This window comes from Thermobia domestica, chromosome 1 (genome assembly GCF_964235325.1).
Source record: "Thermobia domestica chromosome 1, izTheDome1.hap1.1, whole genome shotgun sequence".
In the NCBI taxonomy this organism is placed as follows: domain Eukaryota; kingdom Metazoa; phylum Arthropoda; class Insecta; order Zygentoma; family Lepismatidae; genus Thermobia; species Thermobia domestica.
Window position 1 is genome coordinate 235512983 of NC_137454.1, and position 25585 is coordinate 235538567.

General features: G+C 36.4%; 1 protein-coding gene across 1 annotated transcript in view; it reads right to left on the reverse strand.

Annotated features, from left to right (window-relative positions):
• LOC145694687 (uncharacterized) overlaps positions 1-25585 on the reverse strand; it is a 202720-nt gene that overhangs the window by 15089 nt on the left and 162046 nt on the right. Inside the window, exon 3 of the mRNA XM_081771197.1 lies at positions 19462-19912. Coding sequence (XP_081627323.1) covers positions 19462-19912 — 451 coding nt within the window. The remainder of the gene's footprint in view (positions 1-19461; positions 19913-25585) is intronic.

Below are 25585 nucleotides of genomic sequence, written 5' to 3' on the forward strand. Positions count from 1 at the left end.
AATTAATCCGAGACTATTTCAGCACATTGAGCAACTTCTCTACCCCTTGTCAATGAGCGCTGAGCTTGCACTTAAACGATGATGGTCACTATTCATCTCAGCAGCCCCGAAAACTATGGATCAGGCACTAATATTGGTTCTTTTCAATTATTTTTTCATGTCACCTCCTTCCAATCCTTAGCCCTTCTAAACCTCACGTCAATGCGGGATGAATTTGGACTTAAACAGCATTGAGAATGTCACCATTCATCTCAGCGTCTCCGAAAACTATGGATTGGACATTAATACCGCCTCTTTCAATTATTTTTAGATCTCATCAATTCCCACCTTCCATCTCTTCTCACAATCCATGCCAATGTGTGTAGAACGTACACTTAAACGTCATCAGGAGTGCCACTATTCAGATTGTTTTGGACTGTTTTTACCTGTTATTCCTTTTTCAACCATTAACCCTTATAAACTCCATGCCGATGGAGAATGAATTTGAACTTAAACGGCATTGAGAATGTCACCATTCATCTTGATGATTCCGAAAACAATGGATTGGACACTAAATAGATTATTGTCGATTATTTTTATATGTCACCTCTTCCCACTTAACCCTCGCTCACCTGTTGATGGGAGATAAATTTGGATTTATACGCTATCGAGATTATAACTATTCATTTCAGCTACCTCGAAAACTGTGGATTGTACACTAATATTGGTCATTTTCCATTATTTTTACATATTACTCCTTCCCCATACCCTCTCCCTCATGCCAAAAATTATCAATGTATCATCATAAGGCTCTTGAGAGACCTGAGGTTGACAATCAAGCTAAGTATCATTTTAGTTGGTTCAGTAGTTATTTGCGTGATAAGGTAGCATACGCGTGATTCCACACTCATTATTTTATAGCTATAAGGAGTCCAGAGCACAAAGGAATCAAGTCCAATTATTAAAATTCTGAGAAAAAGAGATATAAAGTTTGTACGGAACGCTTAAGTACATTGAAGAGTTAACACAGTCTGTTACATTATAAGAGTTATCTACAATATCTGAACATGAATCTTTCAAGCTTTAAAACGAGCTTCAGATAGAGATATAAAAGATTAATTATGTCGAAATGAATAAAAGTACACTTAATTCCCTAACACACTCAACGTGTCATGTATAGATTCATTGCATAGTTGTTCAGAAATGTAAATGTCAGATTGAACGTAGTGTAGCACATTTAAGTAATGTTTACTGATAAGCTATGGATATGCTAAAAACCTATAGGAAAAAACACAGCCTTTCTTACTCCACTGTCCACTTTCAACAATTCGTGTAATCTATCAGTGTAACTCACTAATTATCATGATCTAACCAGAGCCATAGATACAAGAAATATCGGTTACATAGTTGGTGTAGTCTCCACTATACTGAAATTTTGCGTTTTAGATGACTTGCACTGATAAACTAGCCTTGGTCCATTGCCCGATAGGTCAAGTTCACTTGCCACTGTATGATCACAGCCCGGCAAAGAACAACCAAAATCCGGGTTGCTACTAATACCAAATACCAAAGGGGGTTGCTACTTCCCGGTACTGAATACCTAAAGTCTTGGAAAAACAAAAGTGAAGTAACATGACACGTTTAGGTACTTAGTACCTCGTCCTGGACGCAGCAGAATGTGTATGTCGCCATTCGGGAGACGGATCTCCAGTAGGGCAAAACAGCCCACACTCGGTTTCGCTCATTTTTTAAGTAGTCTGTGAATTACCGGGATCAATGACCGAGGTAGACTGAATTGCTTTCGCAATCAATGTCATTTGGGAGATTCTTCTCCCGATAGGGTTAGCAAGGCCATAACCTTGCCTTCCTCTAGTTACGGCAATGCTACACCGTATGTCACCGGATTCTGATGATTGATGTATACTGGTTTCTGAAGTAGGCATGGTGCGTTAGGAAGTCAGAGGTGCCACAAATCTAGGCTCAATAACGCGTGTAATCGCTATTTGGGAGTTGAACGAAGCCTCACTTCCCAGAAGAGGATCTACTGTAATGTGCTGGTTGGAAGATAGATGTGTCGACATGTGCTGTTTGAGAATATGGAAATTATTGCGTATCTCCCTAGGCTATTTCAGGCTTTACTACGGTAGGTGTTGACCTACAACCACCAATCAGTGAAGTGACAAAGTGGATAATCAAAATGTCTAATATGCGGGAATGTACCTTATACTGAATTCATTAATACCTACACATCCCTCGCACCTTACTGTCGATTGCTTGCTACTAAAATCTCTACACCACGGTGATCCAAGCGTTGGACAGTAACCGTTTCCACTATTACCAGTGCTTCTGAGTCCCATATTCCATGGGCACACGAGCTCATTCGTGGCTAAGCGGTTAGTGTACGCACCTGTGGCGTGGGAGACCATGGAAGTCTCACTGGTAGGATCGATCACACTTGAGCCCTCTACCAGGCTCATTTGAGATCTGTCATATCTAGGAATGTTGCTACCACTTTACAAGTAGGAAAAAAAATGAAATGAAATCTTTGAGTTTTACGTCCCACGGTTATGCCGGTTAGGCTAAAGGAGACGGTGATTATGAGAGATGAGTGAAATGGTGGAATGAAGAAAGTGGGAGGAAACGGGAGAACCCCGAGAAAACCCACGAGCACGGTGTTTGTCCACCACAAAGTTCACTTGGCGGGGGCTGGGATCGAACCCGGGACCCCAAGCACCAGAGGTGAACGCTCTACCACTGAGCCACCGCGCCCCCTTTACAAGTAGGAGTAATGGTATACACCCATTCAGCGATCTATCTGTAGCCCAAATCCGCCTACGCTACTGGTGAAGCCAACTCCGCTAGCTACGGAACCTACCGGCATATGTAATATCTGCACCTTAGTGTTTAAGGCAAGCTCCATTCTTCCCTTTGTTGTTACGTACTTCTAGGTACAGCATTACCACAGTTTCGGTAGCTTTACTTGCCTAACTCGTTTTATCATGTGGAAGTATTAGGTGCCCCTATCGGACCTAATGGAAATAGTGATGGAATTTGGAAAATGAACCTATGCCTCTCTTCGGTAGGGGAACCAGAAATGCTCAAGAAAATCTGTCCAACTTTACTCTCTGGCTCTATGCACAATGCTGAAATTATGATGTATCAAGTGTACGGAGAGCAGAAATGACTATATCCACATAGCTACAAAGATAGATGACTAAAATAAATAAGTAGAGGATCCAGTAAGGGAGATGGTCAACTTATAAGGTTTTACTGTATATAGTACATCAAAGTTTCTGGCATTAGTTTCTTTTAGCTACTAAGCGACTTAGGTTCATAAACGCATTTCTCGTTCTGACTACATATGGATGTTTTATGCTGAGTTTAGTTATCTTTGAATAGTATAGATTCTAAATTGCATTTGGTGTTACATATTTTTTTGTTTAGATTTGATTGCTACGCTTTCATGCATCATGCGATTGGAATGTATCCACTATTAAAGACCGTAATTGTGGACTACCTTGTGGTGTTTGCATGTATATACATTTTCACACACGTGTAGAGATGTCACCACAAAGGTGTTCCTCTTTAGTACCGCACGTACGATCATCATGGTTTTTCCTCCAACGCCTAAGGTGTTTTTCCAACATAAACACTTTATATATTTTCTTGCTTTGATGATTCCATTGTCGGCATCAGTTTACCGTTTACCGTCACTTTCTTCTTCGCATCAATGTCCTCAATTTCACATCTCTCACTTCTATCTCACACTCTTCTCCCCCTCTCCTTGCCATTCATATAACAACCTCTCTCTCCTCTTCTTCGACAGTTCTTCTTTCCAATTGCTTTGTTGTGATGTCCGGGCTTGGAGATTAAGTTTGTCACGTTTTTGCATAGTACCAGAAGGATATGTGGACGAGAAAGGTACAGCGTAGCTACTGCGTAAATTCATGTGATTTGTTTTTCTTTCTTCTTGAAAACCTGGACAAAAAAAATCAGATTTTTCTTTCCCATCAGTAACATCAACCAGAAGAAAAGAGGAGAGAAAATTCTCTGGAAAGATTAAAGCTCCATGTATTATCCTAAAGTGTTAAATATGTAATTCTTATTATGTTTGTTGCCTACTCCACCTTTTGGTGAGGTAAGACGGCTTAAAAAAAAAGAATGGTTTAAAAAGAAGTAAAGATTACCATTGACAAATTATAACATTACTTTCTCTGTGCAAAAAATGAAGTCTTTTTGTAAAAATATGCTAAAAGATAAAAAATATACAAATTTCCCTCAATTTAGTTGACATTGTCAGAAAAAAGAAGAAGCTCAGCAAAGAACTTTCACAAGTTTTAAAACTATATATTGTTTGACACATAAGGTATACAGCGTAAGCAGCGCCAGGTCTTGTTTATGTATTAAATTAACTTAAGTCTTACATCCAAACTAATACAAACTGACTATCACCGGTCACTGAACCCGGAATACACACAGGGAGAGTGTGGTAAACAAAAAATTCACTCATAGCTTCTGGCTAACCGTGCTCTCTATCTACGGTTCGCACATTCGAATCCTGCTGGATATCTTGAGTATGGGTGGGATTCTACTTTACTCGTATGTGTATTATTCTTCATAATCTCTGTTTTGTATAAGGAACCAATATATATATAATGCAATTTCCATAATTAGATTTCGAAACCGGAATAATATTCAATTTCGAAATGCTCCTGAATCTGCTCACTATAACGCTTGTTGGACAACGCTTTAGAGACAATTCGAGGACCAAGATTGAATCTGGTAGAAATCATTTTCTATTCCAGCAGACATAAATAAATAAATAATCTATTCCAGCAGACATGAATAAATAAATAATCTATTCCAGCACACAGAAATAAATAAATCGTCTATTCCAGCAGACGTAAATCAATGAATAATCTATTCCAGCAGAATATAATCTATCAACTGCTGAGACTGGCAAAAAGTGGTATACTTTTTTAACTTCATAAAATTAAGTTTTGCTTGATTTCCTCAAAACGACACATAAGAATATACATCATGCATTTTACTTTGTACAAAGTGATTAATGTATCGATTGGTTATGTCTTATGCTTGGACAACATTAGGCCTATAGTTAAAAAAAAAAAAAAAAAAAAACATTAAAGTTAATGAATTACTAAAACTACACATGAGGATATACACTTATTGATATGAATTTTCTTAGCTCAATTGTATCTTTCGATTGGCATATGGTACGTTTTTGGACATTTCGTTTTTTTCCTTTGAACGCTAATAATAACGCATATGAATCTGCTCACTATAACGCTTGTTGGACAACGCTTTAGAGACAATTCGAGGACCAAGATTGAATCTGGTAGAAATCATTTTTCATAATACGAGCAGTGATCAAATGCGGCCAGTATGGGATATAGGTAGTAAATTAAGATGCTAAAAGTCATACTAGCCATTTAGAAATAAGTCCTACTACAGGATATCCCATAAGTCTTCAGTCTTGAAATTTATGGAAACTATTATTATTATTATTATTTATTTTATATTTATTTATTTTTTTATTTTTATTTATTTATTTATTTATTTATTTATTTATTTTTGCAGATAACTATTAGTTTGATCAAGAAGAAACGTATAACGATCCTTTTGCTCTATGGAAGACGATATGTGCGAGAAGTGGCAGCTAAATTCAACAAATTGCGTACTCCTAACATTCACGTGTGCATAAATCATACTAGAGACACTCGACGTGCTATCTAAGACTAGGTGAATTAGATTCTACCAATGTGTGCAACAGAAGAACTGGCATATCGAGTACATTGTCGACACGCTCATTTTCCCTCTGTTTCCAAATTTATGGGATATATTGTATATTGAGATATATCTAAGTCAAATTTATGCAGACAAACAGACCTGGAGTAATTATTTTCTAATTCGACCAGTCAATACGAAATATTGCTTATACGCACCTCTTAGGTAAGAGCGCATATATCTATCAAGTGGTTGGAACAAATTTCAATACGTTCCGATCAATGGTCGAGCAGACGCGTTTATAACAAGGGTTACACGTTGCCCAATAAGTTTATTATTATTATTAACATGGGAATAGAAGACTGCAATTAAGTTTTGTTTTCTAAAGTAGGGAAAATCAGCCACAAAAAACTCATAGGCAGCTTTATAATGCTTACGGATATAAAGCATTGTGTAGAGATGCACAATTGAGCTTCGGAATATTTTCGTAAGGGCAGAGAGTCTTTGAACTATGGTAAGTCACAAAGCCAAGAGAAAAAAAGTACACATAGAGGCCATGAATTAAGTCTTGTTGGTTACTAACTTGAACTCCATGTGTCTCATTCATCTCTTATTAAATTAACATGTGAACCCTTTTGAAGAACAAATGTGTGGTTTCCATGTAGATATGGATGTAGAAAAAAAGATGTTAATTTTACTTGTGCTGTAAATATACATCAAGACATATGAATGAAAAAGTTATTTAAAAAAATTAAAAAAAAGAACGAGCATGACTATTGCTAACCGTTCGTATTAAAATTGGCAAAATTGAAAATTAACATGAATTTTACAGCTAATTTGTCCCATAAGTACTACTTCTAAAACTATATATTATAACAGATAAATTCCTTCTATTTATTAAAAGGTATTATAGAACCCCCGAGAAACACAAGAAATTTTCACAATGATACTGTACAAGATCATGACGTCCAATAGTGTATTAGTATGTTTATTTGTATATTGTTACTAAAAGCTAATGGAACTAATATCGTGATAGAATTCTAACGTTTTAAGATATTCCTTTTCTTCTCAGTTTAAAAGTTAGATCTTTAGATTCAATCTTGTTTTCCTGTATACTTGCCGTTTAGTACCGAATTTTCGGCTTTATAACAAACTTTATAACAAGTCCGATGGTACAAATATTGTCTATTGTTTCAGTGTTTCTCGTATATACGCATATAATATTGCTGTCCCTGCTGGCCTAGTGGCTAGCGCGTATCTTTCGTCATGCCAAACAACAGTAATACTCAATGCTTTATATACTGTTCTAATACCCCAAGTATGTCATGTATATACTAGGGATGGCCAAAAATGTTTCGGAATCCGGACTCCGGAATCAAAAATTTCACTTTCCGGATTTCGGAAAAAATCCGGAATTCAGAAAAAATCCGGAATTTTTCCAATTTTACTTCCCGGATTTCGAAAAGTAAAACTTCCGAAATAGGCCAGCCCTAGTATATACCCAGTCATACCTCAAGTATAAAAAGTTAACTTCATCAATACTTAAAAAAAAAAAAAGAAAAAACACCTCAACAACAAAAATAATCTCTCAACCTATGCGAAGCACGTATATTTTCTTGTTTAAACAACAAGAACATTCTAAGATTTATATACTTTCTCACGCCCCAACTATGTGAGGTTTTAAGCTCCCAAATATTTTTTGAGTTTTCTGTTAACCTCAAAAAGCTTTTAATCTTAAAACAATACCCTGTAACATGTTTTTAAATGTAATCTCAGCACATGTTTCCATATATGGAATATTGATAGCTATCGGTACCCATGAAGATATTAACGGACTGATTCCATTAACGAACTTGGCCGAGATAGTCGTTCTATCTATCTATTGCAAAAAAACCAGAATTCAAAAATTCGCTTTTGTTCAAGAGTTATCGGGTGAGTTAATAGACTTACATACGCACTAACGTTACACCCGTATAAGGGCTACTATAGCGTGATCCTAATAGGCATCCGGAGTTCCTGGCGCCTTTGGCGTGGAAGATCCGGGTTCGATTCCCGGCGGTAGCTCATGTGGTTCGGATTCCACGTTAATTAGTAGGTCCACGTCTCATATAGCCTCGCTGCTGAAAGGGACGTTAAACTCAAAATCAACTCAACTCAAATTAATAGGTATCTGTATACAGTGTCATATAGACTATGATCGAAGCGTAAACAAAAGCTGAGTTTGTATATTATTCTCTGGTGATCTGAGAGTAACACTTTGATTAAAATGTGCACCGCATAGAAGAAAGAATCATGAAGGTGAGACAAAGGATGACGAATTAAAATTTCAGCAACTCTGAATGCTTGAAAATTTGATTTCCAAGCTTTGGGAACGGTTTTGAAACACTGGCGATGTTCATCGTAGGCCCGTTACGTCCTTCGAGAGTAGCAGTTCCATTAGAGTATCAATATCGGCCAATACCTGCGCGTCAAATCGGCCAATACCTGCCAAACAGTTGTACTTACAGTTTTTTTTTTTTCATCTGCGCCAAGAAATACATATTTTTGGTAAACTGTGTACCAGAGACTTAGAAGTCCTGTCTGCATCCTATTTGATCGAATGTACCGAAGATCTAGTTTGCAATGAATTCATCACCGTTGAAACTATACGCTAAACGAATGGAATGCATGAAGTGAAATTTCTGTTTTAGTCGCAACGATTATGCTGTATAAGCTAGAGGAGATGGACAATTAATCACAGTAAACGATTATGAGGGAATTGGTAAATCTCACAAGGCCTAGGAATGAATCAGGAACCCCTTGCATCAGAAAGCTAGCGCTCTATCATTGACCCACTGTGATTGCATATTTAACGAAGAGAGGAAATGCTCACAGATGAGCACACGTAATGTTTGCAAAATGATCCTCGTCGATTGATCGTCTGAAACAAAATTTATTGCTAGTAACATTGTGTAAAGGGATCGTAGTTGAGTGCTGTTTGGGCAGTATCATGTTCAACAGATCCTGTATTGCTATTGCCCAGAGAAATAGTGCAACGACATATGCGACTTTTCAGAGAAGTAGTTTTCTTAGACTTGATGTTCATGGACGATAATTATAATTGATATACGCATCGAGCTAGGCTGGTGGCAGTATGGTTTGAAAATGAAGATATCCACCGCTTGGACTGGTCAGCGAAGTCTTCAGACTTAAACACCATACGGAACTTCCCAGATTCATATGAAGGACAAGTTCTAACCCACAAGAATTCACCAAGGACAATTCCAGAGCTTCTCAATGCTCTTCCTGAGGAATGAAACTATCTGTCTAGAGATATATTTTTGAACCATTCCGAACAAAGAATGCTATGTCGTCGTGAGTTATATGTGGCTGTTGGAAATATCTACACAATATGGTTACTTCTATTTCTTCTTGTTGAGGATGTAATCTTCAAATTTGATTATTACATGCTTTCCTCTTTCTATTTTTATTTATTGTTATTTACTTTGTTTATTTGTTTTTGTTGAAGTAGTTGTACTTGAGGATATAATCAAACTTTATTAACTTTTTTGTATTTTCTTTTAAAATACAGGAGTAAAAGTGGATCTGAAAATGTAGGGGAATGCACGTGTTCCCGTGCCTATCTTTGCCCTTTTTTTTTTTTTTTTTTTTTTTTTTAGGAAGTGGAAGGACGCCAAAGATATTGTTTAGAAGTGCATGAATGCCGTCCTCCCGCGTTCCTCCTCACTTTTCCCCTATTAAAATTTTACTTTTATATATTCTACTCATCCATTAAGCCGATTGGGCCATTTTCTGCTAATTGGACTCCACGCCTAAGCGGGACCCCGCGATGGAGTGTAATGTCAAGCACAAACAACACATTGTAGGTTGGTTGGAATCCTGAGACCAACCAAAATTGTTCCCAATTGCAACCCCCATTTCCTAAGACTGCCTCTATCTACTATTCCAGATAATATTTTATTCAATATCTTCAGCTATCCTCTTCGTCTTCACGTATGATTTTTCTGTTTGACATTGTCCATTAATTGTAGCTTCTTTCGCCTCTCTCTCTCGTGCCACCATACTCTCTAGCACCTCCCTCATGATACAGTTCCTTCTTAGCCAATGTCCCAACCAATTTCTCTCCCTCTTCTTAATAATATCTAAAATGGTTTTTTTTGTCCCTCAATATTTCTAGTACCCCTCATTCGCTTTCCGCTTGACCTAGCTAATTCTCTCCTTTCTTCTCCACACCCACATTCCGAAAGTTCCCAGTCATTTTAAATAACTTTTTTGCGTAATATCCATGATTCTGCCCCATACAGTACAATAGTCCACACGAAACAATTTATGAGTCTTCTTCTCAACTTTTTATTTAAAGTCTCACAAGATAGAATTTTCTTCCTCCTAAAAACTCCTCCTAAAACTTCCTCCTAAAAACATTCCTATCCTTGCTTTCATTTCACGTTCACACTTCACATCACCAATAATAATACTCAGTAGGTCTACTATATAGAATCAGTACTTCACGGAACCTTATAGTCTTACAATATTATAATTTATATCATTAATGTAAAAAAAATCAAAGAAGTGTGTCACGGCGTCGTCGGCGTCAGGTAAAGTATGTCGCCAGTCAAAAAAGGTTTATAACCACTGGCTTAGTGCAAACAAACAGATATTTGATAAAGCTTATAAACAATATCAACTACATTCTTTCACGTATTAGTACAGCGGACCATTTTTCTAGTCTATCAAGGTGGACATTATGGTTGCCAGTCTGCTTCTTTTTACTTTTGTTTTTTAAAGATGATCTAGACAGATATTGTTCATATTACATGTACATATATATTTAAGGAACTCAAATGTATTTCTTGAAGAGGTATCCAGGTTGTCCAGAAGGGAGTACCATGACTTTTACATCTTTCGGACTAGTTGATTCGAGGGTGGCCACTACATCTAATTGTTAATGAAAATAGAATGATCGAGTGATTAAGCACTCCTGACCCTTCTAACATCGCATCATGGCATTGTTAAGAATATCAACTATAGTCAACGCATCATCAGACTTATCAAACACTACCGAATACAACAGTTTGTTAATAAGTTTTAACATTAATGAAAATATTTTAAAACAGATTTCTTTATATGAGAAATGAAATATCTGTAATTTGGTACCTATTACGACATCCAGTAGGAGTCTGGTAGACAACATATCTCCTACCTGATTCGCCTGTGCATATCTCCAATTTTGTTTCTTTTGGCCAAAGGTGCAGTGAGAATTCATTTACAGTTATTGTGAAAATCAACGAACCAAGTAATATCAACAACAATTTCTGGAGGAGTTTAGAGGCAGACAACTGAGCTGAGTAAATCCAGGATTAAGACCTTGGATAAATATGCAGGAGGTCCTCCAGAAATATCAGGCAAAACGATAAAAAAAAAATACGAAGGAGTGGCGTCTTCCAATAACTATCTGTCCCGACTATCACAAAAGTCAATGTTGCACAGTGGTCCAGACATCCACCAAATCTGGCCTAAACCTCAAAATTCGAAATTATCTGAAACATAAAAGGCCTTACAGATTTAATAAGGAAAGACGTAAGGTGTGCAGAAATAGGCACATTTTCGTGCAGTTAGCAAGGGTTGAGCCTACATTTAGTACCAATGTGAAAGACTAAAGATGTAAAAGAAGGCCATGTATCCATCCTGGTAGCGGACACAAACTTCATGATGTGAAAACAAAATAATGTTTCGTTGTTAGGCATCAATAGTGATTGTGCAGTACATTGTTATACATTCGTCGTTCGTGACACACACGTAGAACTCTAATATGCTTTCATATACCAGTCAATATGCCAGTTGTGCCCACCCCCCTTATGTCTATGACGCACCCCCCCAATTGTCTATCCGTAGGTGTTCTTCCATGAAAAAATCTTCTTTTCGATTAATTTTACCTCCCCCCTCATCAAACATATTTATATAGATTTTACCCCCCCAAATATTTCAATGACGCAGTTTGCGTCATAGCCCCCCTTGTGGGCACCCCTGAATATGCGGATAAATAAAATTAGATCGAAAACCGAAATAGGTATACTTGATATTGAATTTCATGTAGAGTTTTGTTTTGAGTCCAGCCGAGCCCAGTTCTATTGTGTGCTGGATGTGATAGTAGGGGATGTTATTTGTTAGAGAAAAATACCAAGTATTGCCCGTTTTTGCCGATCTAGTTTGAAAGGCATATTTGTATGTGAGTAGGGTAATATTGTTGCGGGTGGTATTTAGGCTAGTGACTGTTTTTTCTTGTCATTTCAGAAATGTCATACGAAACAACACGAAGAAGGCTTCTACAAGTCCTGAAGAATGTAGAAGGAAACAAAGAGACCAAAAGGCAACACCTGATTAGTTTCCTGTGAGAAAGAAACATCCACCGAATTGACGGCACTATGTATTGTATTCGCCTCCTTCGTGTTGTTTCGTATGGCATTTCTGGAATGACAAGGAAAATCAGTCTTCTACGACTTTAATCTTTCACATTGGTACTAACTGTAGGCCCAATCACGAACTGCACGAAAACCTACCTATTTCTGCAAACCTTTCGTCTTTCCTTATTAAATCTGTAAGGTCTGATATTTCTGATAGTTTCGAATTTTGAGGTTTTGGCCAGGTTTGGAGGGTGTCTGGACCACTGTGCGTTGTGGAGAAGCATTCATTGTGCTACGTAAAGAAGCGAGCTTCATCCCTATAGTGTCTTTATGGTCAACGAACTAAAACACTTTAAAGTTAAAAGGGTTTCATATAAAAGAGATTGCTTCAAACATTCCTTTTTAAAAAATCTGGGCACTTCGAATTACATTTGGTTGTAGGATGATGCTTGGTTTCATCTTCCAAGATATGTTAATACTTGAAATTCCTATATTTGTACAAGTGATCATCGCAACGCGATAGTAAAGAATCTATCCATTTCTAGAAGTTTGATGATTGGTGTGGAAGCTTCTTGTGACACACAATTCGCCCAAGGATACAATATTCACAACAGATACATCTATGGAAACTTTTAATATCTTCGTAAATCTATTGGACAACAAGAAATGTAAATCAATCTCATACTTCGAGCAGAATTAAGCTATATCCCACACTCGTCACTAGAGATGCAAGGGCTCGGAAAAAAACCGGCTTTTTTGGAAAAAAACTCGGTTTTTTCTGCTTTGCTTTTTTGCTTGGGAAATTTTGGGCTTTTTTCAAAATTCTGCTTTAAATCGATAAAGCAGACTTTGTTTCGCTTCTCTATAACACAGAAAGTCATTTAATTAGTGGTTGATGCCGATAATAATATAAAACCTCGAAAGTAAACCATGAATTTCGAAAAGATATTTTAAACAATTTTACTTCAACATTTTTACATTATGAATTCCAAAGGATTAACCAATGTATATAATAAACACATTTTAACCTCCTATATACAAAAGTAAGCAGAGTTGGCAAGAACCATGGTTGTTTCTGAAAATGCCAAAAACCCGTTTTTTTGGGGGGGGGGCAGTTTAAACCAGGCTTTTTTGGGGTTTAAACCAGATTTTTTGATTTATATATTTTGCTTTATGTATTTGTATTACATATTCACAGAAATAAGTTTGTTTCGCCTTGGTGTTGTTATTCAACAACGGGGTTATGCTGGAAGAGGTCCCATAAGCTTAAAGAAGTCCGGTCAGTAAATTTCTTAAATTGAGAAACTCCCGCCCTAGCCATCGGGAAAATCCCGTCATTCTTTTAAATGTAAAACAATAACGGGAAAATCCTGTAAAATTTAATTTGCATGTAAAATTTAAAGGTCAACGTATTATAATCAGTACGCTAAAACTGAGTGACACACAATCATAGTCAACGTCTTGCGAATAAAATCAGAAAAATAAACACACTGCTGAACAAGACTGCACTTATTTAATATAAAAACACATTTACACCTGACGTTTTGATCTTCTACCCAAGATCCTCATCAGACGTGAGTGTACGTCTGATGAGGATCTTGGATAGAAGATCGAAACGTCACGTGTAAATGTGTCTTTATATTAAATAAGTGCAGTCTTGTTCAGCAGTGTGTTTATTTTTCTAAACCTGAGGTATTAAATTACAAATTTAGTATGTAGGTATCATTGAAAGTCCAATCCAAGCTAATGTTGGAAGCTAAGTAGGCAATCGATAAATTTTACCAATTTTAATCAATATATTTAAGCAACCTTCGCTTCTTTATAAAACAACACGCATGCAGAAATATATAATTTGGTTTCGTTTTGTATGTTTAGGCTTAACATCCTTACGTAATACCGAGGTTATCAAGGAGAAGACTTTCGCTTAAAGTGACATCCGAAAGAGTACTTGGTTTACACATGAAAGAAGGGTTGTGGTTCGACCGAGAATTGAACATGGGACACCTTGATTAAAAGGTGAAAAGGAAATAAGACTAATGCAGATGGTTTGACATGTGAAACGTCACTATGAAGTTCACACGATTCGCATTTTTGTTCTTTTAATTTTTTTAGTTTAAACCAGTTATTAAAAAAAACAGCTGGTGTAAACAAGCCAACCCTAAGAGTAAAAACTTCTTTCAAAAAATACACAAATAACTAGCAAAATTGTATGTAGTATTTTTACTTCAAAATATTCCATACACTCTTTTTGAAACAAAATAAAATTAAAATAAAACATAAGAGAAATACTTAGGTTTGTGTGATACAATTAAAGGCTGCACATAGTTCTGTATATTCTTGAAATTCTACAGTCAAGTTTTTTATAACCACCATCAAGGGCGCCCATCAGGGGGGCTAAGGGGGCGCTTGCCCCTCCTAGAGGAAAATGTACTTCAGAATATTGAAAATCCAATAGGATTTTTACATTAGTTACAGCAAAATTTGAAACTATTTTTGAAACGTCGCTTATACTTCCCCTCCTTGGAAACCACAACATGGGAGCCCTTGACCACCATCACGGTTTACCCAGTCCTCAAGGTTTCTGAATTTTTAACAAGAGGGATTCAACATATCATTACGGAACAAAAAAAAAAGACTACGGAATATATTTAAGTTAAGCTAAATACAACTGCACAACAAACGTGACTGAGTGGTTGGCTTTTGCGCTTCTATCGGGAAGTCCGGGATTCAACCCAGCATTCTACCATTCTGACAAAGCCTTCCTTCATTCCATCTGAGAATGTAGAAATAGTGCGTGTACTGGCCGACTAGGAGTGTAGGAGTTGGCCGACTTCCTTTCTTATTGTTTTTAAATCGTTATTATTACTAATTACCAGCAGTGACGGTTTTGCGAAGGTTAGAGGATCGGTCTTTCGGACTGAAGCCTGTTCTCCAAAGTTGTGGAATGTCTAAAACGGACGAAATATCTATTAGTTATGTCTTTACTCATAAACTTTAAGCTCCTGTCAAATAAAAATTACGAATATTTAGAAAAACTAAACATTATTAGTAAGAAAGCCCCTCCCAAAACACTTTTTTAAATTCGCCACTGATTCTCAGTATAAAATGATCTTCAAGGTTGTATCCGGAAGATTATTGCTAAACATATAAACGAAACGAAATATTAGTTATGCCTGTACTCATAAACTTCAAGCACCTCCCAAATAAAATTAGGACTTTTTAGAAAACGAAACATTCAGAGAAACCCCTCCCAAAGTACTTTTCTAAATCCGCTATTGATTATTTGTATAAATTGGTATTCAAGGTTGTATCTGGAAAATTATTGCTAAATCATTGCACAACTACAGTATAACAGAAATGTGGAAATACGGTTTGACATATTGAAAAACGTATGCTTTGACGGATATATAGAAAAACGTAAGTTTAACTTTCGTGCTAGAAGCTGGAGTACTAAGCTTTTAGAAATGAAACACGGATGACAAACTAAAATGATCTAGAGAAGGAAAAAAATGTCGATAACTCAAAAGTTAAAATAAAGTTAAATAACCTGTAAAATTGCCCTCAAACACTACATTCTTCATGTTAGCTTTAATTCGTAAAATATGTGCTCCATCCATCTTGATGGTGAATTACAGAGCTAAATATGGCATTCAGGTCGTGGAAATCTTATCTAACTATAGAATATACTATAAGAAAGCTATTTGGATAGAAAAATCATGAAAATGAAAAAAGCCAAAATTTCCAAAATTCTCGGTTTTTTTCCAAAAAAGCCGGCTTTTTATGTGAAAAAAAACATCGATTCAAAAAAGCCGGCTTTTTTGCATCTCTACTCGTCACACACCAACAAGATCGAAATTAATTCCTTCTTTGGTGAACAGCCTCATTCGACAAACACTTTGACCAACGATATGACACCGCGTGATCACTTTTTATAATATGATAATATCTGAAAAAGCGAAGTAAAGTTTTCAAAACTTAAATCTGGGCTCTAGAGTGAGTGCTGAATCTTCTCGAAGACAGTCTTTCAAAGCAGTCTTGCCAAGAACAGTTGTGTGTACTGTAGCTTATCATGTAGTATACAAGCTCAATGCACAGCGATTGGTTCGAATGACTGTCTTCAACAACTGACGTAGCTAGGCAGTTGAAAGTGATACATTATTTCTTTCATAGATGGCACTATATGACATGAACGGTTTATTACCAGTGGCGCGGTGTCAGAACAGAAACTTTTTTGAAATATCCTGTAATTGCAGTATTTGAAAGGGTGTTTCAATTAAAGTTTAAGAGTTGATGTAAATCTTATTTTATACTTTATTAACGATAGTGTGTACTGTCGTATTGCTAGTGACGTAATCAAAGATTTGATGGTCAAATTCTTTAGTATCAGTTTACGTAAACAGGCTGCGTATAGCATCATTTTCCATATTAACAAAAATAATCGTTTTTGTCGAGTATCTCGAAAATTATGCATAAGGATTTAGCCTCACGTGTGTCGTTTCGTTTAGCTGAATCCAAACTTTCAATTATATGTAGGGACATATCGAAGGGACATGGGCTACAGACTTGACGGAAAGTCCAAGAAAGTGAAAGAAAAAGGGAGAAAATAACACCTATAAAAGATTAAAGAGCAATTTTTACATTAACTTTTAATAGTGGTATCAGTCGGACCCTCCCTGAAATGAAGTTTCTGTCTGATCCTCGAAGAAATTTCTCCATTAAATACTAATAATATGAAGAAGTCAGAACACAATCACAGAACCAAACAGTATGCGTCTCAGCCTTTAAATTTTCTTATGGTTACCGTCCTATCCTCTTTTCAGTATTTTAAAATATAATGTATGTATTAGATATTTTGATATTAACTACTAGGTGTAATTTTAATTTATCATGTTTGAGAAAGTGGCAGTGCTTCGCGTCATAGGATATAGTCCATATTAAATTTTTGGATTTAAGATGCATGCTACTTTCTTAATCCGGTCCCAGGTTCGATTCCTGGTGGAGACACTCGGTCGAAAATGTGTAAAAGTTTTTTCAGGTCAGCCATCCTGAGTGAGCCTTTTCTGGATTTTCCTCTATCACACCAGGCAAATGCCAGGATGATATCTGCCTTTTCTTTCCTTCCCCAATCCTTTCTTCATTCTCTTTCCCCGGATAGTTCAATCGCCGAGGGACATAATTCCTCATAGTGATGGGCTAACATGCTGAAAGCTGTAGATGCTGAAAGCTCAGAAATCTAATCCTACAATCCTACTCTTTTAACAATCATTACACTAATACATCCAGCAGAAATATAGGTCTAGTAAGAATTATGCTCTTGTGCTGGTAAAGTACTATCTACTTACTGAAAGAGTGAAAGTAAACCTCCCATCATAGTGTGGAATAATAGAAACATGCTAACTCTATCTATACTACAGGGACTACTCTCTACTATAGAACCTTACAATAAAGAAAAGAAAGCTCTTCATCTAAATTCAATCACCATCTAGTTTACCTATCCCAAAAACACCTTAAACTAACCCAAGTTCAAAAGCCAGCATACCTGGACAATTTCGAACCGAAACATCTACTTCATATAACCACCATCTAATTATTGAAGAATTGATCACAAATCATTAACATTTACATGCAGGGACCCAAAATTGTGAGCCCTCGCTGTTTTATAGATCTACTAATCACTACTATTAAAATATAATTAACGTACTTGTATACCTCACTCAAAAGCTAGCTGCTGGAAGATGGTTAACTCATAGACACCGGGTTGACTTGACGAAGGCTTTACGTGATGTTTTACGCTTAAGGTAGATAGCTTTTGTTGACTTTGCGTTATTTCGCAGAAGCTAAAGAAATAGTTTAGGCAGGTACTGAATATTATTAATGTAACTTTACATTTTATGATACAGCACTTACTAGGGATGATTCCATATCGGGACCAAGTACCCGGGAAAAACCTATATCGTCAGAAAGCTCTTGCTATGAGAAGTACGAAACCGTTTTCAAATCACGGGCAAACCCGCAACTTGACCCTATAATGGGCCGGTTTGTTGGTGTTTTTGACCTTATGTATGGCACATTCGACAGAATAAAAATGAATGTTACACGTAAGCGTCTGAAGCCATGATGTTCCTTTTTGGCTCATTGCTAGAATATGACTCGAGCAAGGGTTTGATAATATGACTTTGCACCCAGAGATACCCATTTGGTCAGTGTTGCCAACGAAATATAAATACAATGTGGTAGATGGTTTCTGTACCACTGGATGTATATAACACTGACAACCTAGAATGGTTGGGAGATGGTAGCACTCAACGCCTTTTTGCTATAGTGTCGTGTGATGTTTCTGCCAAGTTTGGTGTATAAACGTCTCATCGTACGGAACCTGCTTTACAACTTCTCATTTTACAATTGGTTGGCAGCACTAACAAACTGTGAACTTGGGAGAGGAATATGTCCAACTTTTTCTCTAATGAAGAACAATGTTTATCCCACGGTTCATGGATAAACATCCAGTGGTACAGAAACCATCTACCGCATTGTATTTATAGTTCGTTGGCAACACTGACCAAATGGGTACGTCTGGGTGCAAAGTGATATTATCAAACCCTTGCTCGAGTCGCATTCTAGCAATGAGCCAAAAATGAACATGATGGTCTCAGGCGCTTATGCATAACATTCATTTTTATTCTGTCGAATATGCCATACATATTGTCACAAACCCCAACAAACCGGCCCCTTATAGGGTCAAGTTGCGGATTTGCTCATAATTTGAAAACGGTTTCGTACTTCTCATAGCAAGAGCTTTCTGACGATATATATATTTTTCCCCAGGTACTTGATCCCAATATGGAATCATCCCTAGTTAGACGAGAACATTTCAATACTGAGTCGAATCTTATATACAATTTCTTTTTCCGCTAAAAATTCCTAGACGTACGTACATGTTGCTATTACTGTACAATCACCAATTTTTCATTTATCACATTATTTTCACGCTAGAGATAGCTATTTGAGATTATGAATAGTTTATCGATTACTTTATACCTGTCATGAAATTTTATTACATAAAAATTGCAAAAGTTTTGAAGCTCAAACATTTTCACTCATATAGGTCTCAATTTGATGTAGAAAATGCAAGTATCAAATTATATTGTATAATTATTTATAATTATTCATTGAAAGAAATTGTTCAAACATGAGGAAAAAGCAGTTGATATGACTCCGAGTAAATTCAATAGTTTTACGGTTGCAAACGACGGTTTCAAATGTTTAATTTAAAAAAACAGATGTACTTCACGTATGCTTAACAATAGTTACTTATGATTTGTTATAACATACTTACGCTCTGGCAGTTTTGTCGCTTTGGTAGGCGTAGAATAACTTGCAATAGGCTTCTTTGGAAGTCCATAGGCAGTTGCTGGCGCAGTCGGAGCAGTTGGAGGTAAGTAACTTGCCACTGGTTTCTTAGGTATTCCATATGTAATCGTAGGTGCAGATGGTGCTGTGTAACTGACACCAGGGAAAGCATACGCTGTTGCTCCAGGAGCTGTGATATGGTGCTCTTCAGGTAAAAGAGCCTTTGTGGCTAAATGCTTCCCAAAATTGACAATGGCTTGTCCTTTTGTAGCAATGATTTGTCCCTTCGTGGATATTATATTACCTTTAGCCTTAATGAGAGCGCCCTTGGCGGCAATGATTCCTCCTTTGATGGCCTTAATTGCCTGAACGAGGGCCTCCACGATCGCCCTCTTAAAGGCCCATAGATCAAATGACTTCTGAGGTGGATAATACGTCTGGAAGATAAAAAGAAAGAAGTCTTATTAGCTGCGATAGTGAAATGACTTGAACAAATATGAAGAGAACATTATAAAAAATAGTAATTAACAACAATAATAAACAAACTGTGGTAAAAATGGTATTGAGAATTACACAAAATACTTCCATATATGGGATATCGATAACCGCCGTTAAAGGCAACGTTACGTGTTAATGGATGTTAACGGATTAACTCCGAAAACTAACTCGAGATAATCGCTCTATCTATCTACTGCAAAAACATTTTTTTTAAAAAAATCGCTTGCATGCATGGGATATATATTGGCTATAGGCAATCACCGTTAAAGTCACCGTTTCCGTTAATATATTAACGGGTTGATTCCTTTAACGAATTCGACTGAGATAATTGTTTTAGATATCTATTGCAAAATCAGAATTCAAGAATTCGCTTATATGTATGTATGGGAAATGGATAACCACTATTAAAGTCGTCCTTAGCTTAAGATGTTAGCGGATTGACACCATAAACGAATTTAGCGGGAGATAATCGCTCTAGCTATCAGAAAATTCCGTTGTTGAATTGAGTTGAGTTTAACGTTCCGTTCAGCAGCGAGGCTATATGAGACGTGGACCCACTGATTAACGTGGAATCCAAACCACCTGAGCTCCCGCCAGGAATCGAACCCGGGTCTCCCACGCCAAAGGCGCGTACGCTAACCGCTTAGCCACGAAGGAGCTCCCAGAAAATTCTGTTTCCGGGACATAAGCATACATCTAGATCTACTGGATGTCCATGGGACATGCACTGGCAAAGTGGACGTTCCATGAAATCCCAACTTCAAGGACGTATCTGTTGTGGATCCTTATAGGCCAGAAATCTGAGAGCGTTACTGATGACTCTATAATTGATGTACACTCAAATGTCTGCCTTATGTGAAAAGTCTTGAAAACAACAGTTCATTACAGAGCACTTTGGAAGTATTAAATGGTCTACATTCCAAAATTGTCACATTGGTTGTTGTTACTGAACCCTTTCCAAAAAAATAATAAAACAAAAGTAGAGAAAATGTAGTCAAGATCCCTACGAAATCCAAACTGTCATTCCAGTAGAAACTAATATTTTCTTTCAGATATTATGTTATGCCACGCCTATTCAGTTAAGATTGTTATTACTTACTTCATTACGTTTCCTCTTTGCAAGTTTCCTCCCATTTTCCTCGACTAACCAAAAGTTTCTTAGACACGTTATTTCTGACTAGAACTCTTATCACTTCATGACTAGCAAACTCTGTTTCTAACCCGCTCCGGAGTTCGGAGCTCAGTATCCTGTTTATTAGTAAATCCGACTCAAATCCTGAATATTTTATCAGCTAGAAGAATTACGTTTCTGCCTTTCGTTCTTCAGCCTTCAAATGAGATTCGCATTTTAATCAATTGCTAGAACCTAGACATGGGGTGGTTTTCCCATTTTGTTTAGTTGTATTCATTTACACTCTTCTAATTTTAAAGTTGTTACTTTTTGTTTCTTCATCTTGTGCATCTGCAACCTGGCAAATAGCTTACACGACTGCTAGGATCCAGGAACTAATAGTCCAAGCATGTTGAGTAACTACATGTGGACCTGGGAGGTAAATTGAGGTCTGTACCCAGCAGTAGTGCCGATTTCTGAATATTTGGGGGCAGGGGTCTGTTATGTGTGTTTCGTTGTCAGATATCCAAGCAAGATCCAAGCAAAAATATTCAGTTCCTAATTGGGACTCAAGCAAACTTTGGGATGACGCGTGCCCCCTTTCCTCCAACGGACTCGGCACCCATGGTGCACAAGACCGCATACTGTGAGTTCTTTTGCAAAACGGTGTTCTAATAAACGTTTCATTGTCAATCAAAGATGGTTATGTGCGTTGCTCTTTTTACTGGAATTCTTTTTTCCCATATGAGACATGTGTTTCACTCACTAGGGTTGCGTAGGAAATAATAGTACATCTCATCCCGAAAAGGTGTTGAGGAAAGTAATGTATCCTCTCGGAAAGTGTATCTGTGTAAATTGCAAGATCTCTGTCTCGTTATAAAATTCAGTTTCGCCTCGTCTCGTAGGTATAGTCCGGGGCGTCATTCGGAGATGTGAGGGGGAAGTTACCCCTCCCAAATTTGAAGTCTAGGCCTATACATTTTAATCCATAGTATAGTATAATGTAGTAATGAAAAAGGTTGAACAACTTATATCAGGAGAGACTTTTGACCTCTACCCCCAAGTAAAACCTCAAATGAAGCTATTGGTGTGATCTTCTGTTAGTTGTAAATATTGTAAATTTACAAATTATCTAACTTTCTATGTAACTTATTTTTTGATTGGTTTCATTTTGCCCCAAAATGTTTTATTTAATATATATGTATATATTTGGAAATGATGAAAAGGAGAGTAACAAAGAAAAGGTCTCTCTAGGAATGTTTCATTCCAGCTCTAAGTCTATGAGACCTATTGGGAATGGTGCAACGACATTGCGCAAATTTTTCTAAGGATTAGATCGTTGATAATCCCAATAATCTATGGCTTATTAACGAGGAGCAGAAAGTGATGAAATTGCGCATATTTCCACCGCGATGTTGCCAACAACAGGATTCAGGAAATTGTGTGAAATTTTGGACCGAAATAAAATGTATAAACGGTATTCCTTTGTAAGATACACTTGTATTGCATTTTAATATTTACAAAGCGAAATATATATTTACAGAACATTTCACGTTTACAGCTTGAATCCTTGGAATTTAAGTCCTACAACGTTTAAAAATGCCATACCTGCCTTCTCATGGTTTATCTCTGAATTCCTAAACTCAGTGCATTTCCTCATGATGAACTCGCTCTTTTTGACTTCTGTTGGTCTTTGGGCCTAATTTGCTGGTTGTGATTTTCGTTCCTCATTAGCTTGTTATATTATTGTCTTATTATATCAGCAACCAGCACACTGTCCACTCATTCTTGTATCAATTTATGCGATAATAATATATAACAAATCTTTTTCACAGCACCTAAGAACGGTAACTAAAATGCAAATGCAAATAAGGATCATTTATAGAAAGGTGAAAGGATAGTTACTAAAATACCGTGGTAGACACATCTGAAATATGTAAACAAATGCTTGTTTGCCATTGGCCAAAACTGGAAAATGTAAACAATCCTTATATACGATTGGTCGAACACCTGTCCAGGATATTCAAAGGGAACTTATAGAAATATTTATATTTTTTTGTTTATTTTATATAAGTTTATTCTCTTTACAGTTTTCCAATAATTATTTTCTTCCAATAACTACGCGTATTTTCTTACAGTTTTAATCTTACAAAGAAAATTATTCACTGGAACATGTTTTCCTCTCTAACACACATAGAATAGCGTCCCCCGTCCCCCTACACACATATAATAGCGATAATTGAGAATGCTATTGTCATCCGTTACTTTGTATTTTTTTTCCCTAAAATCACTCGCGTTGTGGTGGCTGTTTTCATTAGTCGAAATGCTTATGGTATTGATGGCAACATTGCACAACATTTTTGCGCAATTCCCGATTTTGTTGCCTGCTCATTAAGGCTTTATCTGTGTCAACAGATAAGGGAGTGAAAGTTTGCGCAATATCAGTGCACCTATTGGGAAATCTGCTTGGTTGGTTGCATTATAGTTTAGCGTCTGGTTTAGCTCCGAGTCTATATGAGACGTGGGGACAAACAGCTTAACGTTGTATCCGAACCACATGAGCTCGTATCGGGAATCAAACCCGGGTCTAATCATATAGCCACGAGTGAGTTCTTAGGAAATTCTGATATGACCATAATGCTACACAGAGGAAAAAGTATTTGGCGTACGTAAAAAACGTAGGTTACATGCGTAAATCCGGTAGTTTTTGGATTTAAAGTACGACTATATACAACATCTGCAGCAAACGTATAACTGAAAACGTATATTTCATAATACTGTCCATATAAGAGTTCCATGTATACGTACTTTCCGTATGACTGTATATAAGAGTTCCATGTATACGTACTTTCCGTATGACTGTATATAAGAGTTCCATGTATACGTACTTTCGTATGACTGTATATAAGAGTTCCATGTATACGTACTTTCCGTATGACTGTATATAGACGGTAAGGATCTCATATACAGATGGACGTATATAACATATAGCGGACGTATGTAACATACACATACATATGTAATATACGAAGGACTGTTAAATGTCAGACACCGGGCAGCAGCATGATGTAACATCTAAGCGGGAAAAAGGCAGTACATATGTAGCATATGAATAATGTATGCTTCGTACAGATTGCCGTAGTGAGCATATGGATTCCGTATATTTGTATAATATACCTCTGTTCGGATAACGAATTTTTCTCGATGAACTCAGGAATTCAATTACTAATACAGAACATTAAAAATATTTAAAAAAAAAGTCTTTTGTGATTTCTGATGATATTAATAATAAAACGATAACTTTATTATTATTATTATTATTATTATTATTATTATTATTATTATTATTATTATTATTATTATTATTATTATTATTATTATTATTATTATTATTAAGGTTATAGCTTACGCGGCTCATTAACAATTCTGCAGTAATAAAATTTTAAGATGAAACAAACGCAAGTGAATTGCCTTTCATTTGAAACAGTAGTAATTTGTTTTGACAAGCTCACTCTCCGAGATTTTTCACAGGATAAAAAAGAAGGTCAGTGAAGGGAAAAATTATTAGCACGGATCATTAGAGGGAAAAAAAGATTGAAATGTTCATTCACTAACGATCCTATTTCTTCCGGCTATATTTTTTTATATCAACAATATATCTTTCTTAGCTTGCAATTTTATTAGAAGGAAATTCAAGAACTTCTGAAGATGTTTCGTAATATTACAAATAATAGCACAGTATGTTTTCTTATAACGTTTAAACTATCATAATTATCAAGGAATTTGTATTTGTGATTTTCTTTTATTAGATTGACTTTTGCGTCAGGTATTAACGTGTAAGAGAAAATAACTCTCAAGATTCTTAAGACATATTAAATACAGGGTGGCGCGGAGTAAGGGGAGATTTTGAGGTATGTGTTTCAGGAATATTTTTGTTACGTTGGCAAGATTGTAACGATGCTATAGCCTATTGTTCCCAATATATATGAATGAATGGTAAGGTAAGCAATGTGGATTTCCAATAAAATCATTTTACAAAAAAAAAAAAAAAAAAAAAAAAAAAAAAAAAGAATTGCTACGTCATTTCAACGTTGGCATCATGATAAAGTTCCGTCAGCTCATGCAATAAAGTCCTACGTTGAGAATTCTGGAACACCAGGTTTAGTACTAATGTAAGCAGGAAGAATCCACGGCTTAGGAAAAACCTTGGAACAGCAAAGACTGTCGAAGTTGTCAGGGTATCTTTCTCGTGGAATGCACAGCGTTTTGCAAGCAGCATGCTGTTTCGTTGGATTTGTTGCATCATATTTCGGGAGGAATATTGTTTCCACAAAATTTACTTTTTCTTAAAATTCAAATAATTCAAGTGCTCTAAGTTCTTTTATATGAATAATAGAGTTGTTTTTGCACTAGCTGAATTGAATGAAAATGAAAATTTGCTGGAGAATCTGTCGATGTCAGTAGAAGCGCATTTTCATATAAACAGGTATGTAAATAAACA